General features: G+C 32.7%; 1 protein-coding gene across 5 annotated transcripts in view; it reads right to left on the bottom strand.

Annotated features, from left to right (window-relative positions):
- Positions 1 to 18,093, bottom strand: part of Synd (protein kinase C and casein kinase substrate in neurons protein Synd) — a 54,996-nt gene that overhangs the window by 5,748 nt on the left and 31,155 nt on the right. For 4 of the 5 annotated variants that reach the window (XM_083036617.1, XM_083036613.1, XM_083036615.1 and 1 more), the window contains exons 2-6: positions 5,364 to 5,755; positions 4,779 to 4,967; positions 3,994 to 4,014; positions 672 to 898; positions 268 to 388 (exon numbers count right to left, since the gene is read on the bottom strand). In XM_083036617.1, coding sequence (XP_082892743.1) covers positions 268 to 388; positions 672 to 898; positions 3,994 to 4,014; positions 4,779 to 4,967; positions 5,364 to 5,726 — 921 coding nt within the window. In that variant the 5' untranslated portion in view covers positions 5,727 to 5,755. The remainder of the gene's footprint in view (positions 1 to 267; positions 389 to 671; positions 899 to 3,993; positions 4,015 to 4,778; positions 4,968 to 5,363; positions 5,756 to 18,093) is intronic. The other variant, XM_083036616.1, reaches the window with a different exon arrangement.

The following is an 18,093-nucleotide window of genomic DNA, read 5'->3' as shown; positions in this document are numbered from 1 at the left end:
ACGGAAAATGGCGGCTAACATTATTGTATTTTTTTATTGGACCGAATGTGCCAGAAATAAAAAAAATATACGGCGAGGCGCACATAACGATAAACGAGTAACGGTAAAATTATTGTAAAAAAAAAAGGGGCAGAGCTAGAGTAATATTCAGTCCACGCTACAGCTATATGTTGTCTAACAACAGATCTTCAACCACGAGCAGGGCTTTTTCATGCGACAGTATAGAGTTTTTGTAGCGCATAGAGAGACAAGCGTAAGCAAATTTACCTCGAATTGCGGCCAATTCATAGCCATATTTACGCCGTGATTGTTAGACCACCACTTGAGATCTTTCTCGTGGTCGGCATTATTTATCGTGTGATAGAATTCCTCGTATATCTGTGGAAGCCTGAAAATAATAATTCATAAAATAATGACGATAATGTGATACGCGAAGGTTTCTCATATTTATTAAATCTGGACGAGATGGGGATTTCCATTTCATCAGTCTTATTATTTAATTTAAATTAATGTAAACAGAATTAATTAAATGACACTGAGAGCCCATAATCAATACTGATTATGATAGACGATCGTATCATATTTATGCAATAATATATAATTGATTTTGTAAAAAAAAAATTTTTTTTTTAATTTTACGTATAGTTACGCAATAGTGGAAAAGGACTTACACTGGATCCTGCGATACGTTCAGACATTTGTGAATGCCGAAGAGGACGTCTTTGAAAAACTGTAGTCGCTGCGCCTCCATTTCCTGGCATTTCTCAAACACTTGTGTCATATCTTCCATGTACTTTGGATTGTATTGATTGATTTCTTGAAGCGCCGCCTCATACTTCTCCTTTGCCTTTTGCACCTCTTCTTTCGTTTTTTGCACTCTGTCCTGCATTTTCTTCACCTGTCAAAAGAGATGAGGAAAATATTTAGAAATCTGATAGAAAGCGTTCTTCTTTAAATCTTAGCTTGAAGGTAAAGATTTTGGTCGGAATCATGAGATATAGTCTAATAGTAGTTTTTAAAGCAGCTTTAAATTTTATGATGGCAAAAATTTATCAAAATATGCTACACATATATTAAAAGGCCTTGTTCATTTTTCACGCATTATTTCGTTAGTTTACAAAGCTCAAAATCTCTCTCTCTCTCTCCCTCTCTCTATAATAGTTAATTAAAAAGATACTTTTTAATAGATAATCCCAATTCTTTACCTTCAAATTTATCTAGCCCACCGCCAAAAAGCTACAAAAGATGCTTTTTTGCGATATTAAGCGTAAATGCCATATTAAGGAAGTAGACGAAAAATATATATAACAATTTTTATTGTATGTCGAAAAATGTGCAAAGGTATACGTATATATACATATATATATATATATATATATATATATATATATATGTATGTATACAATATTTGGTTATTTTCTACATCTAACTACGTATTATTTAATCTACTTATACATATTATTTCGTCATGCAACTACATGTATAAATAACGTATAATCTAATAGCTATTTTCTACCACAATAACAATCTAATTTACATTTTAAAAAAATTTTCAGGCTAATACTGAAATGTAGTGTTATATCGTTCGGACAGTTTAAAAACGACGTTTATTCTTTGTCAAAATATAAAATTCAATATAATAAAAATTGAATATTTTCTATTCACTAGAACAACACAAGCGCGCGCGCTATTCCTCGATGTTATATAAAAAAGAATGATATTTTTAGATAAAGTTTGTTTAAACTTGATTAATATTTTTTGACAGCAATCAGCTGATTAAAGCGTTAATTTGCTAATTAAATTTCAAAATTAAAATATGTTAGAAAAATTAAAATAATAATGTTATGAATAATGTTTTTATACTTTAAACTCGAATAATATTTTTTGACAGACATCAGCTGATAACTGTCAAAAAATATTAATCGAATTTAAAGTATACTATAACATTTTATTTAAAACATATTATTTTATATAATTTTCATTACATACTATTATTTTAAAATTTAATTAACAAATTAACGTTTTAATCAGCTGATTTCTGTCAAAAAATATTAATAAAGCGTTAATTTGCTAATTAAATTTTAAAATAATAATAGGTTATAATGACTTATGTGCGATTAATAACAACATATTACTATTTTAAATTTTATGACCTATTATTTTAAAATTTAACTAGCAAATTAACGCTTTAATCAGCTGATTTCTGTCAAAAAATATTAATAAAGCGTTAATTTGCTAATTAAATTTTAAAATAATATGTTATAAAATGTAAAATAGTAATATATTGTAAATAATATGTTATAATGCCTTTTCTGCGATTAATATTTTTTGACAGAAATCAGCTGATAACTGTCAAAAATATTAATCGAGTTTAAAGAATTGACATATTATTTAAAATATATTATCATTTTAATTTTTATAACATTTTACAACATATTTTAAAAATTAGCAAATTAACTCTTTAATCAGCTGATTTCTGTCAAAAATATTAATAAGATATTAATTTGTTAATTAAATTCGATAAACATTTTTGATATAATTTAGAGTTTCGGATCCTTCTTGAGAAAATAATAGCAAAACTCGGCTCTACAAATTTCATGAACTTTAAAATGTTTTTATATCGCAATAATTATACATAATTAGATAATTACAGCGCTTTATGATTACTTTCCGTGGAGTCGCTTTACGGTGAAGATGCAAGGTCGACGGCTGTGTTTGGAATAAAATTTATGTCGTTATTCGATTTGACAAAAAACGTCGTACGTGCGCATGATCATTATGTATGCCGCGAGCGCTCTAAGAATTTAGTGCAGAGGTTTTATATACATCGACTCATGAATTATCCATATTTCATGCACGTGCGCCGCGTTTCTCATGTTTATACCAGTTTTGAGTTAAACCAAATTATATGTACGGTAATATACACGTCGAAATGTGTATGCTCTCGTAATTACGAGTAAGGCTTAATCAATCGCACGCGGCGGTGCAAATTATATCAGTCATTTTCTTCTACGTGAGTCCTCTAAATTATATACGCCGAATAATTATTTTAAACAATACTAGTATATATGTATATCTAACGTGAGCGAGAAAAGCATCTACATACTACATCTAAAAAGGGATAAATCGACATTAAAAAGATTGGTAAGAGACGTGAAAAAAAATGTGTGTCGTAAAAAGATATTTGCTGGCTGCATTCTAATTTCAACTGATTAATTAGAGCGGATACTTTTCGCGTGTTAATTGAAAAAGCTTCAAAATCAAAGATTTGCTTACCAGCAGAGCCTTCTGTAATAAGAGAAAGAGAGGAAAAGATATATAAGTCAAGAAACATGCGACATGCAACATCATATACATACAAACTGAACGTCGCCTATTTTATTATTCCTAAGGATTTTTTGGACTCTGAGCCTCCATGCATCACATCCACAATCTGTCATCTAAAAACGTCGTTAGCTGTCTTTCAGAGATGTCTGAATCTCTCCGATATCAAGATCATTATTGTGCTATGCGTGCGCGTGAATTTTGGCGGTGATTTATATGCTTTAGAATTAAATAGAAATCAATGAAAAAAACGCGGAATTTTTTTCTCTTTTCCTAAACTTAGTCCCTCTCCTTTAATATATCCCTAATAATAATCTAAACAATTACAAAATAATAAAACTCAGATATACAGAAAGCTGCAATGTGATTCTTTTATGCTGCAAGTTTGTTTCGTCATTTAGGTTCGGTTCGTATAATTACTAGCGTGCAAGAAGTGGAATGAAACGTATACATCGGTTTCGTACAGTGACTGTTACAAAGTATCCTTTCCGTACCGAATAAGAGATGTTGGGCAAGAAACACACAGACGTGCAAACTGAGAATTCTGCGCGCAGAATCGGGTATCGTTAGCTCACTGCGAAACATTCGAGAGAAGCAATAATGGAAGAGAGATAGAATATGTATAGCGCATGCAAGAATTCTTGGGAATACACAAGGTGTAAGACGTACGTTTTCAGAGCCTCGAGCCATCTGTAAATAATACTCGCTAAATAATAACTGTATCTACCGTATGTAGAACCGCGTGTAACACTCGTGATCGAAAAATGCCAAGAGATTAACGTAAACGTATGGATGTTTAAATGAATATTGTGCACATCTATGTAATTAGATTGTCTCATTATTTTGAAAAAAAAAAAATAAATAAATAAATATATTTTGTTAAGAATCCGAAGAAATGTATTGCCGTGAGATTATTCTAATTTGTGGATGTTAATAATGTAAAATACGTGTTGCTGTGTTGATTGAAATAATAATGCACGTAACATGTATATATACGTTCGCGCTCACGAATTGGAATATCCATACAACATTTAACTTGTCATCATTATCGTATAATTAGTTTTGAATATTATCGCACTTCTATTTATATCGAGAACTTCGACAAGAGAGTCTTACCTAACTAAACAACGCATAAAAAAATATTTAATAAAATATCGAGAAGTTTTACGTTTTCCATGAAAATTTTAGGATACGAGCGTTGTAAATATATTATTTTATTAGAAGCAAATTAGAAGCGCAATCATTTTCGCGGATCATATTTGTAACGTGGCTTAATTTCAATTCGTCAGCCATTTAAAAGCGAACGTGATGACGGAGCGACTTATATTATAGTAGCGCATGGTAATACTACTGTTCCGTCCCGATCGTTAATAAAACATTACGAGAGTGACAAGTGACGTAATATGTGTGCGCGAGATATGCGGGATATAACAATGTATTGTGACGACGCTCACCTGATCCGGCGAGAGAGAACTGTCCGCCGAGGCGTTCCTCTCCATGTTCGCCGCGGTTCGCTCGGTCTTGCAGCTGTTGTGATACTCCGACTTTGCCTTCTCGACCTTCTGTAGGAGTTTCGCCCATGGCTTCTGCGCCTTCTTGAATGCATCTTCCATTTCCTTGCGCTCTTTCAGGGTCATCATCGACTGCAATCATAGAACCAAGCCCGGGCGATATCAGTTACTATTGCGTGCAAGCAAGTATTATTACAAAAATTGATATATAAAAGAAATTATGCAGAGAATAATAAACATCAAATCTTCCGTTCATAAAAAATTGATTATATTGGAAAAAGATATTATAACAAAAGGAAATTTGTAATCCAATCGAAAAATAAATTTTAATTGTATACTTGAAAAAATGTACAAATGTAAAAATGCAAAATGTCAAATATTGAGAGCTGATTAGGGAATTTTCTTATCATTAAAAAAAAAAAGTTGAAGAAAAGTGAAAATTGCTGATCTTATCTAATTTTTTTAGAAGAAAAATAGAAATTTTGTACATGACCCACATTTCTGTCTAAAGGAAATAGTGATCCGTACCTTGTGATACGTGTCCTTCTGCCACGTCTTGACTTGCTGAACGATGTCGTTGCAGAGGTTTTCTTTGACCCTGAGGTGAAGATCGCAAAGTCTGTCAGATTCTACCAGGACACCCTTCCACGCCGCCTCGGTCGTACCGTATTCAGGTCCTTTCTCGATCTTGTCGTTCCAATTCTTAGACCAGTTCTTGAGAGCTTTGGCGTAATTCTTTTCAATCTCCGACCTTTCCTGGACCAACGCTATCAAACTGTCGCAGAGTTTATGACCGTCCTCAATCCTCCTCGTTGTTCGCTTGTAGTTGCCCGGCTCCCAGAAGGAGTCTGACGTCGCTATCAGCATGTTGTCGTCGCTGTGATGTGACATCTTAGCCTAAGTCGAAAAATTCTCTTCACCTGAAAATAAAAGGAAAATAAACGATTAAAGAGATAGCGATAAAAAGAAGAAATGTTATTGCTCTTTAAAGTATAGAATTTTACATCCGTGTTCATTTTCAAGCTCTTTTATAACAGTTTTCAAATTTATAGAATTAAAAAGTTCTGTCTTGCAAATTACGGTCATTACGCTTCTCTGTGTCAAAGCATTAGATCGACAAAATCTATTTATATAGAGCTTTGATAATTGAAAGACTATGTCTTTAAAAAATTCATTTGGAGATTAATGCATTATTAAAAAGCCCGAAGAAGTTACGTATGATATTACTGATTGCGTAATATCGTGTAGCGTATATTTGAGCATTTGTGGCTTGATTGGCTATTTGTTGAAATAATATCTTTCAGATCAGAAAAACATACGAATTCGCTGCAAATATAATATATACGCTATTTTACATAGATTTAAATTTTAATCTACTTAATGCCAATTTTTATACCTCTATTAAGCTAGCAGAACCAAATCGGCAAAATTAAACGGGACATATCACATTATTTAGTATATAATTTTTATGCAGCAATTAGGCGACATCGCGATGTTCGTAAGATCATAATATTAATTATATTATTAATATTCAAAGAAAGAGATAATTTTAAGAATTAAAAACTAATTTATTTCCTCATATATGATTTCTTCATACTAAATATTTTTGCGTTACTGCATATAACAACTTATTTTTCTCAATCTAGTTTATATTCTAAGAAATTGCAAGTTTATCGACGAAGGAATTTACGAGCTGCAACGGACGTGGTAGTCGTCCCTATGCAGGAATGTTGAATATTTGCTAGAGAGGGTATGGCAGAAGTTATTGGATTACGCCTCGGTTTGGATCATCGATTGGCCCAATTTGCAAAGCCATCACAAATCTGCGAGGCGAAATATGTATGTGCTGACACGTCGTGATATGAGTATGCATTTGAGAATTCCTTTCTTAAGAATAATTTTAAGACGCTTCGAACTCGCGCAAATGGTTTTATATAAAATTTCTAATCAATAAAATATGTGTTCTTTATATATCGACACATTTATTTTCCATAGTAACCTACCTTATTTTCAATTAAAAAAAAAAAAAAAGAATAAAATTAAATTTTGAAGAAAATGTTAAAAATTAAAATAAATCCCAAAATGTTTTCTTTCCCCATTTTTCGAAGAACGAGGGTCTCGTTATATAAAACTCTTAACGAGAGAAAATACTCTCCTCAAATACTTGAAGACTTTTACGAAGCTTGAGCATGATTTTATTGCGAGGTAGCACGCAACAACCGAGAGAATGAAAATCGCGACTGCGCGTGCAGCGATTCTCGATTGGGTCAAGCGGACTAACAATTAGATGCAATAGCTCGGCAGGACTAGTCGCGCCGGTACTCGTTCGTATGCAAATGCAGTGCATCTAGCCTGCATTCTCCGACTCTAGTCATCAACGGTTACGGAATTGCCTGACCAAGTTTCACGGCACCAACAATATTGGCACCCGCTTGTTACATTCTAACAGTATGGATTACAATGGAAAACATTTTTGCTTAAAAAGAAAAACATCTTTTGGAGAAATGTGTAAAAATCAGATCAGTATTATATATTATTATGAGTTTTTCACCCTCTACATACTTTTCCATGTGACTTTAATTTGATAAATTAAGTTTGTAATTTATTTCTCATCCTTTAAATAAGTTTTATGCAATATTTCCGATTCTCAAATTTCAATTCACTATTGTGAATAAAAATTATATGAATTATAGAAAGATTATTAATATAGGCTACAAAAATTATATATGTGTAAATTTGCATTTAATGTGTAAAACAAACTTAGAGATTATAGCTATCAAAATTCTTATTCTCAAACATACATTATTCCTATTAAAATTGACAAATGTGTTAAATTGTTTTTTTTTTTTTTTTTTTTTTTCGGAAAATACAAGAACAATGCCACGTATGGGATTACATGTAAATGAATAGAAAAAGGGAGTGGATAACGGCGTTTAATAACGAGACAATAGTCGTTGATACGGAAGTATTCGTGGGTTGTACGTCAAGAAACGTCCTTGCTGAACCGAAGTCTTCGGTGAAAGTCGATGAGAATGAAATCTAGGGATGCGAGATCCGTTGTTCCGTGGATTATGAGGTACTTTTTTGTAGAGAGAAGAAAAAAAGTTGAAACCCGTTGTATTTTCTCGGTTCTTGAGCTCATTCTTTTGTGCTTTACTTGGTGAGAGCATAAAAAGCAGAAAAGAAGTAGAGTATCGATCGTTGAATAGATCAAGAAGTAATTGCTGCTCTGAATTGGACGATCGTATATTATTAATTTCTCACGATGGAAGTTAATTGTATAATTATAAGAAGACTACAAAATTCGATAGACAAACTCTATTCTTTTTAATTAAATTCCTATTCGTCACAAATATTGACAATAATTAACTTCACCACAATTTGTACTATCATTAAATTCACTCGAAATTCCAAGTTTATGTATCTTTGACTATAATTAAATTTTTATAGCTAATTTGATATTGCTTGTTGCTTGCCTAAATACATTAAATTGTTGGATTAGATCATAAAACGTCATTTCTCTTGAAAATCACCTACTCTAATGAATATACGCGAGGAAATTTGCAGAGAATTATGCGCACTGCGCAAGAAATAGCGGACGAGGAGTTTGGCGATTCTCCGGGCTAATTTGCATAGGTTTTAATGCAAATGCTTGTGAGAATGATATATTTTTGAATTGTTCCGTAATAGGTATACATATAATCATATACATAGACTCGTACTAAATTCCTTTCTCAGACATACAAATTGTATCTTATTATAGATACTATATCTTTTCGATTTTCAAGCATTTTCAAGTTCTATCAGAATGAACTAAAAGCTGTATATATTTTTTTAATTTATCAATACAAACATTTTTCATGCGAAAATCAGATATTAATAATAGATAGGATTATATTTATATATGTATATAAAATTATGCAATATATGCAGCATTTTAGTTTGAGGTTTTTTCACATAATTAATTAATATAGCAGAGCTCATACAAATAACGTGTAAGCTAGAGGAACTAACTATTGGAATATTGTAGAAAAAGAGAGGAAGAGAAAGATCACACGGAGATGACGAAGGAGATTAAAAGAGGCGTAGGCCGAGGAATGCCGCCAGGCCAGCCCACGCGGGAATGATCGACCAGTTGGAAAGATCGAGCGGAAGGTCGCATCAAGGCCCTGGAGCGAACTTCGGTTTCGGCATCGCCTCGGACAGGTGAAACGAGAGCTCTTGCTTTACAGCTCTCTCGCGTATGAAATGGTGCTGCGTGAAATCTTTCCACGGCGAGCCCTTTCTTTCGCTCCGATATAGGAATGGGCACGGTCGCTCTGGATCGTGTTGCTGGAATGTTGCTCTGCGAGCTGAATCGAGCGATCTGGAAGGCGCCATGAGCGTAAACGATTAGTCGATTACGCTCTTTTTTTCGTGTAAATATCGCAAAATTTACCGGCGCATTGTGAGAGACCGACGAGGGTATCGAGTGTGTCGACGTGAGACACGATCGATGAGCTTCTTTGATTTTCTAATATCGAGTAGAACATAACTTGCCCCTAAGGATACGCATTAGAAGATTAAAAATATTGTATTTTTAAAGAGACTAAATAAATACCTAACGTAATTGAAAATATCGAAGAGATATGCCGTATAATTTTTCATCCAAGAAAGATCTTTATTTATTTATTTATACTTTATGTATTAAAAATTTTATAGAAAAATTAGATTAAATATATTTTGCATTTAATTCAATTAAATTATGCACTTGTTGTTAACGAGTCATCAATGTCGATAAATTTTTATAATAAAAATTCTGAAATATTCACACACAACTTTTGCTAAATAGAATTAATTTCAATCTTTGAAAAATATGCTGCATTTGCGTGCGCGATAATGTGTGTGTAGTTGACATTTCAAAAGCTAGGGTGGAAAATACTGTGTATGCAGAAACCATAAAATGTTGTTTATATTTTTGTAAATAACACGATCAGACCAGAGTATAACCACTCATCATGTTTTATTTAGTACATCTTTCTCTCTCTCTCTCTCTCTCTCTCTCTCTCTCTCTCTCTCTCTCTCTCTCTCTTTCATTCTAAATTTAATTGCAATACTGCATTATCATTAAAATCATGTGTATTGATCGTTAAAAAATCAGAAACATTTTTCGAAAATTCTTCTTCAAATCGAATATTTTTTTCTTCATACACAGTTGGAAAATTTGTGTTTTCTTGTTAAAAACCCTTGTTAAATCCCCGTTAAAATTTTTGTGTTAAATATTTAACACATTCATGTGTTAAATTAACATATTGCTGTTGTGTTAATTGAACTCAAATGTTAAATTATTAAAATAACTGAAGAAAAGTGTAAAAATAACACAATGTGTATTTACTTTTAATTTTACACAATAAATATGTTCGATATTATTAGTGACAAGATTTATCTGTTAAAATTTACAGAAAAAAATGTTAATTTTACTTTATAATATAAGTGGGGATGATAAAATGTAAAATTAACAATGTTTTTAGTTAATTTTTACATGAAAACTATGTTAATTTAACACAAAATTTATTTTAAGTTTACTTGAAGTTTGCATTTATTTGATGTTAAAATATTAACACAGTATTCGTGTCATCATTTAACATATCCGTATTATGTTAAATTAACACAAAAATTTCTGTGGACCGTTTGGGATATGTGATATTTGTTAAATTTAACACAAATTTTTCAACTGTGTAAATAAATAGAATTTGCAACAATTCTATGAAGAATTATATTGTTACGTATTTTTAGCAACAGTTTGTTTTGCATGTCTATATTTGTATTAAATTTTACAACTTTTTGTATTGAATAATGAAAGTGTCGAGTTAACAAGTATTATTTGATAGATGATGGCGGAACGACCTGCTTTTGCGCTGACGACGCGTATAGAGGAGAGGTACGATATGCTGAATCATTACTATCGCGCCTTCGTTTCGTTACGTCATTATTATTGGTTGCAAAGGTGTCTGGTGCATCTTATGCGTGCGATATAATATCTTCTTGAGTATCTTCTCGAGCGTGTACACATGTGTTGCCGTTATTGAAAGTTGCATCGCTTTCATATTTCTATTCTTTACTTTCTTTTTCTAATTTACTTCCATTCCTTCTTCTTTAATTTCTTCTTTGAAATATTTTTTTTTAAATAAAATTAAGAAAATATGATAAAAATACAAAATATAGGAAATATGTAGAAAAAAATATAATTAACTAGTTTTTATGTAGCAAGCTATATTCTTACAGAGCTACAATAAACCGCCTAAATTTCTGAAAAATAATATGAAAATCTATTCGTTCAGTTCAATAACGTTTTTAAAAATCTTCAAAATTGTGTTTATATATTTGTTTTAAATTATTTTCGTAGTATGTCATATATGTCTTGCTATAAAATGATTCGAAAAAATAGGATATATGACAAAATTTGTTAAATTTAACTGATATAAATCGATCACATGAACAATAGTAATTTCTACAGAGATCGCGTAATCCCAAATATTCGGCAAACAAACTTTGCTTTGCGGTTGCATTTTTTTTAAACGCTTCGATTGCAGATGAAATAATCTCTGCTCTGAATAAATTATCAGTGTCTAGGGACCGAACGCGAGGAGGAAACGAAAAAAAAGCTCGATAAGATAGAAGATGCATCGTAAATAAACGCGACTAACCGTAATCGCGTGTAGCGATGAGAGGATGTAAACGCTCTTTGCAATCTCTAAATAGCACGGATGCTACAGCGCTTTTATATAGAAATTATTTATACATATCCCTCCCTTATATTTATCGATACATAAATAACCATGGAGTCTATATATATGTAACATCAATGAACGATTACGTCGCGGCTTCCCGGTAATCGTCGGACGTGATTAAAACGCCAAACATTTTATCCTCGGACATTATATTATAACAATAACGTTTATATCATAAAGATCCGAATTAATTACTTTCCGGGTACAGTCTCCATTAATTAAATTTTCGGCCGCTCTAGTTTAGAAGTAGAACAAGATACAGTAAAATCTCGTTATGATAATTTTAATTAACATTATGCGCGTCTCGGATATATATAGGGTTCATTATATTTCGTCGGCCTAGTTTGTAACTATTATAAAATGCAACGGAGTTACTTTATAACGGTTGATTATATCGAATGTGCGTTAACATTTTTATCCTTATCCAATGTTCGATGCACAAAAGATACATCACATAAAAAAAATTAATTACATGATTTATTGCATTAATTACATACATATGTTAACATTGCATTAGTCACATACTTTCGAAAGCAGAGATATTTTATTAAATAGAGAGATATTGCTCTCTCTCTTTGAATATCGCTTATCACATATGTTTGATCTCATTATTGTTGAGTTTAGTCATAAATTTCACGAGTCTTTGATTTGTATTTACTGCTATTCGTTCATAGCGAGTGAGAGATTCGTCAGGTTGCAGTTATTAATACATATCGCTGCGACATTCCCGCTTCGGGTATCATTAAAGACTAAAACTTCCGTGTAATCAATGTAATTATTGATTATTATTGAGCCGATATAATAATAAGATGTCGGAATGGTTTAATAAATAGCTACCGACGCATTGTAATAACAATATTCTTGCGCCGCGCGCGTATATAGGATCAGATCATCGATGCATTCGGGCAAATGACACGTTCCTTGATGCGGTCACGCCTGAGTCATCGCGTTGCAGTTATCGTTTCGACTGGGAGTTTCTTAATGACAAGTATACCCACATTCGTTTCGAAATTACTGACAACAGAATTCGCGTCGTTGTCTATATGATGAAAAAAAAAATATAAAAATATTATTTCCTCGAAATTTTGTCCATTCGTCTACCGATGTAAAATTTAACTTTGTTATATATATATAGTAACACCTACTGAGATATATTACATCTTAGGTAAAAGCTGATAAAATGCAAGTCCAGAAATAATTTTTTAAAAAGGACTTGTCACATTTATCCAAGAAAATTAAAATGTAAACGTTCGTTCAACGTTCGATCAGAAGCCGAGAAGCCAACAGAAACCTCGAAATGGGAATTTATGCCACGGCACGCTTCGGGGACAATGCCAAGGAGATGGCAGTTAAGGAAATATAGATGGCCTTATATATATATATATATATATATATATATAAAAGCAACGTCGCGCCACGTTAGGCAAAGAAAACGTCGTTTACGGCGGATTGCAGCGGAAGAATATATAGATAGAGTTATACGCGCGAAGTTTCTTCGGAAATGAGGTTTTGCGTCGTCTCTGCTATATGAATCTAATTTATTCAACCACAACCGCTGCGTTTGCCTCTATAAAGAGAATCTTATTAAATGGTCCTAATTATTCAAAGAATTTTTATTACGTTAAAAAAGTTTGTTATTTTTACTTATCCAACCAATATTCGACGTCAAAAATAATTTCTATTCTAAAAACTTTAAACTGCATTTAAAATTATAAAGAAAAAAAAAAAAAAATTGGGAGCTTTTTCATACAAATTTTTTTATATAAAAATTATTTTCACATTAATATCTTTTGCTTATACATCTTGTGTCTGGTTCCAAATGAGATTTCAACGACTTTGCGAGTGGATTTGCAAGCTTCGAAAAGTGCAATTTTCTATTTTTCGCTCTACCGTGAATTAGTTTCTAGCGCAAAGTCCCCGACTGGTATTCAAGACTCAAGACTGGCTGGATGTTTAGAGTGCTTTGAAAAGAAACACGATTATATATGTATAGAGAAATAAAGCTCCCTTTGCGACGGCGATTCACGTCCGCGACATACGCTTCAGAATATACACGTATAGTCTGCGTCTCTATACCCATGATGATGTCTTTGAACCGAACACATCGCCGGTCAACAGTCGCGAATGAAGATATTATGCGTTTTTTATTCCGTTCATAAGTTCTTGCTGCCGCGATATAAAATGATATATACAATGTGTCAATTTCTTTGGATGCCGAAGGTGATTGGATGTTCGACTGATCAAATCGTCATAAATTCGTGATTAGTGTCTCTCATGTGACTAATCATTTGTCTAGAAATAGCAATATCTCGTAAGTTAATGTCAAACATGGAGGGATAGCTGCTATTAGAAAGTCATCAGTTTCGCATTGAACATCGCAAATGAAGATATTCTACATTTTTTTTCACTTGCTTCGATGGATTGATTCAACGTGTTGATTTATTACATAGCTTTTTAAACCGCAATCGAGAAATGCATTGCGTGTTTGCGTAATCAAATTATCGTAAAGTGGCGAATACTGGTTTGTGCTTAGTTACCTTTCTAAAAGTAGTACTAAATCGGAGTGGAACTGTACCATTATCGTAGCGAATGAAATAATCCATGTTTTTAAATCGTCTCGATAGCGTCGAGCGGAACGTTCATTCACATATTCGCGTGATATATTCCGTTTATTTTCATAACCAGTAATTAAAAAGTCTATATCTCTCTTGAGTTTCAGCCTATATAATTAATTGACCGTTATAACACGAGGCAATGAATTAAATAATTCTACTTTAAATTTTTTTTGGTTTCAAAGAGGTTTGCATAGCAGTTCTATAAAATTTATTTCTACAAAAATGTAAAACTATACTGCAATCTCATTTAGTAATTATACCAGATATAACCAGATGGCTAATTAAACAGTTTTGCTTCATCGGTGCGCGACCATGTATTACATGTTCCGATAATCGAACGCGAAACGCGTTCAAATTGCGATGCTCCATACAGAGATAACGATCCGACCTGTTGTGACGTGGTTTCAGGACGATGAAGGACGCCTGCATCCGACAGTGAATCATGGCGACGACAGGTTGCCGTTTGCAGAACAACAATAGCTTGACCAACGATACTTAATATTACAGTTTACACAATTACATTTGCAAATTTATGTCCAAAATCTGGGTTAATATGAGTCCTATTAATCAAGCAGCTTAAGGTTATTTTAAGTAAGGATTATATTGCCGTCACAAACGTTTCGATGGACAATTTGAATTAAGAAATGAATAAAATTAATGAAAAAATTGATATCTCTTAATTATGTGGACTTTTTCTGCGCCGCTCCGATATATTTTAATTATATGATTTCCAACTTAATAAAATAAGAGAAATTAAAGTATTTTTATTAACTGAGTATTTTTATTAATTATGTCAAAAGTTGTGATCTTGATTTTTATTAATGTAATGTTTTCTATGCAATCGATATATTTTATCGAGATGATGGCAGTAGTATTTATATTTTTATGATAGCAAACATGCAAGTTTGCACTCGTTATTTTGACAGTGAACTTGACAATCGAATCTCAAATGTAGGTCGTGCCATGTTTCGATGTGCTTTGTCATTGTATTAGCAGAAACATCGATGTTATTTCGCGCTTCAATAGGAACAAACTGTTGCAAGTGTCATAAACATCTTTTTATACGCTATAATGCTGTATCATTGTCGACACAAGCTTTTCTATTACTTTTCAATTACATTTATTTTTCCGGAAAATTCTCGTTTCGAGGATATATTTTTCTGTAAATTGTTTGTGTAATATTTTTAAAAATAATATTTACGAGCATTTTAATAGCTACAATTATGATCGATACAATATATACACATATATTTTTCTTTTTACCATATTTTTTTATTGTTAATATTATTTGTACGAGGTTGTGCATATACGCCGCGATAAAATAAATATTTCAGACGCAACACTATTCAAACCCGTCGGTTATGTTTATAGATATTTTATGCGTCTTTCTTCGAAACGTTGCGATGAATTGTTCTATTCGTACTAGTCACGATCGATCGCGGGCGCGGACGAGAAGATTAAAAATTTTCTGGCGCATCGCCAATACTCGGAAAGCTCGAAAATTATTCACCAAGTACACAATGGAGATTTTTCGCGTGCGTCTAATGATAATTTTCGTAATTGGAATGCGAGCCGTGCTGGTCGACATAGTTGCGGTGGGATCGGAATAAATGGACGAGGTATTTCCTCGCAGATATTAAGAGTAAAAGAGAAGCGGAAGGGGGTTGAATATATAGATACGAATGCAGTGCATTTCAACAAGCGTACACTCTCTGATATTGTGCACGGCACTGCGACATTTATATGTATGGAGCCAAGGTGCCGCCTGTTCTAAAGAACGATCTTTCGATAGTGCGATCGATAATACTTTTTAAATGTTTCCTCGGTGGATATAAATTCACATTTATTTTCTTAAGATTACATAAATTTATTTTATGTTACTATATATTTTTTACTAATGCTCGCAGTTAACCATTTTTAATAATAACTCTAATTTTCCTAATAAATAAATTAAGATTATATATAAGTATAAAAAAAATATAATTAAAAAAAGTATAATATAAATTTAAAATGTATTCTATTATACAGATATATAAACCGTATGAGAGTATTTATTCGTTGATATGCGATGATAAATCTGTCTGATTTATCATTCTAAATTGACTGTACATATCCGCAGGATATATGTATATGTATATGCGGCGATGAGACCGGTTGATTAATATCAGATCGTTTACAGACACGTGATAATGAAAAAGCGTGAACTTCACGCTTCAGCCAAACTTTCTACGCATTTATCAACATTCCTCGGGACGTGCATTTTCTTATAAACCTCGAGGCACCTGTATTTTACTGTTATCGGACCTGGTATCTGCCCCGGCCGGTTTAACGAGAAGCATAAGAAGGTCGTGTAACGCGGCAAGATTGCTGCAACGTGGTACATTACGGCTGTCAAAGGGAATGTAACAACGGATAAATTATGAATAAATTACCGACTCTCATTACGAACGCGGGTTACGGATAAAGCTGTGCCATGTCAGTAACCTTCAATTCCGTACGAATGCACGTTGCCGGTCAGCTGTAGATTTGCATTGTTGAAGATTGCGCGCTGTCTACCGTTACGTAAAATAAATGATCGATTTCCATCGTCCAGGCGCACTTGCATCGACGAGGACGATGTTTATAATGCGTTATTTGATCAACATATAAGCGCGTTATATATATATATATATATATATATATATATATATACATAGCCGTATAATTCATAGTCCAATCCAATCTTATATTTAAAATCATCTTAAGTCTGGTCAGAGGTTGACTTAAGATCCCATTCAACCAATCAAATAGCTGCGTAGAGCATCTCAAGCTCGGACTTAAGACGATCTTAAAATATAAGATCGGACTATGAATACCGGCCATAATAATGGAGTGCCGGCTCTTCCTTCCAAAATTCTGAAACTACGTTTTGACGATTGAAAATAGATTTCGAAGACATGAGATGCCAAATTGAGGTTTATGTTATATAAAAAAAATGGCCAATAATTTTTGTATTTCATTAAAATCGATTTTAGCCATGAAACTTTCGATAGAATTTTTGGGACGTTATTTAGCACTTTCAAGAAAAATTTACATTTTCAAAAAAGATTTTTAATCCAAACTTGGAGGAAACTTGAAAAATTTTTTTCAACAATTAAATTACATTTTTAAAAATTGATTATTAAAGAATGAACCGTCGAAAATTGTGCACGTAAATAATCAAACTGGAAACAGCACGCATGTTAAGTTAAGCGTATGCGGACCGTACGCCTGCAGCACATCTTTTAAAAGATACTATGAAGAACCTGTGCAGCCCTTATAACCGTTATGCCATGTTTCGCACTTTAACGAGCGTCGGAACGGCCGGTCTTCTATTACGTGAGATGTTGGAAGCACTCTTCTCGATCGTTGGAGTGCAGAAATTCATGCAGGATGATCCTGAAGGTACAATTAGACGGAGACTCTGATCCTATTGGCCTTGAAGCGAGGCCTGTTAATCCACCTGTACGATCCTTAAAGGCTCCTTCAGACAGAGATTATTCACATTGAGGGAGATGAAAGGCTCGAATCTGGGATCAACTTCGTAAAGTCGAAACTCAAACGTTCATCGCGGATATAATAGGAAAAAAATGAAGAGACTCTGCTTTCCTTCAATCTCGGCTTTGAGTAGAAAAGTTTGCAATAAAATAAAATAATAAATTTTATATAAAATAATTTTTTATCGAGTATATTTTCGAAATTTTGGAAATCATCACTGCAATGTTATGTTTAAATAAAATGTACATTTTTAAGAATTTATTTAGATCCATCTATCCTGTTAATCATCGTTTATTGTTTCATATTAATATAATTAAACCGATTACATTTAAGATTCAAATAGTTATAAAGGCTGCA

Source organism: Prenolepis imparis, unplaced genomic scaffold, assembly GCF_030444845.1.
Source record: "Prenolepis imparis isolate NDT839.2.m4 unplaced genomic scaffold, iyPreImpa1.0 SCAF_4, whole genome shotgun sequence".
NCBI lineage: Eukaryota > Metazoa > Arthropoda > Insecta > Hymenoptera > Formicidae > Prenolepis > Prenolepis imparis.
The sequence above is the reverse complement of the archived record's forward strand: the minus strand, read 5'-3'. Positions and strand labels throughout refer to the sequence as shown.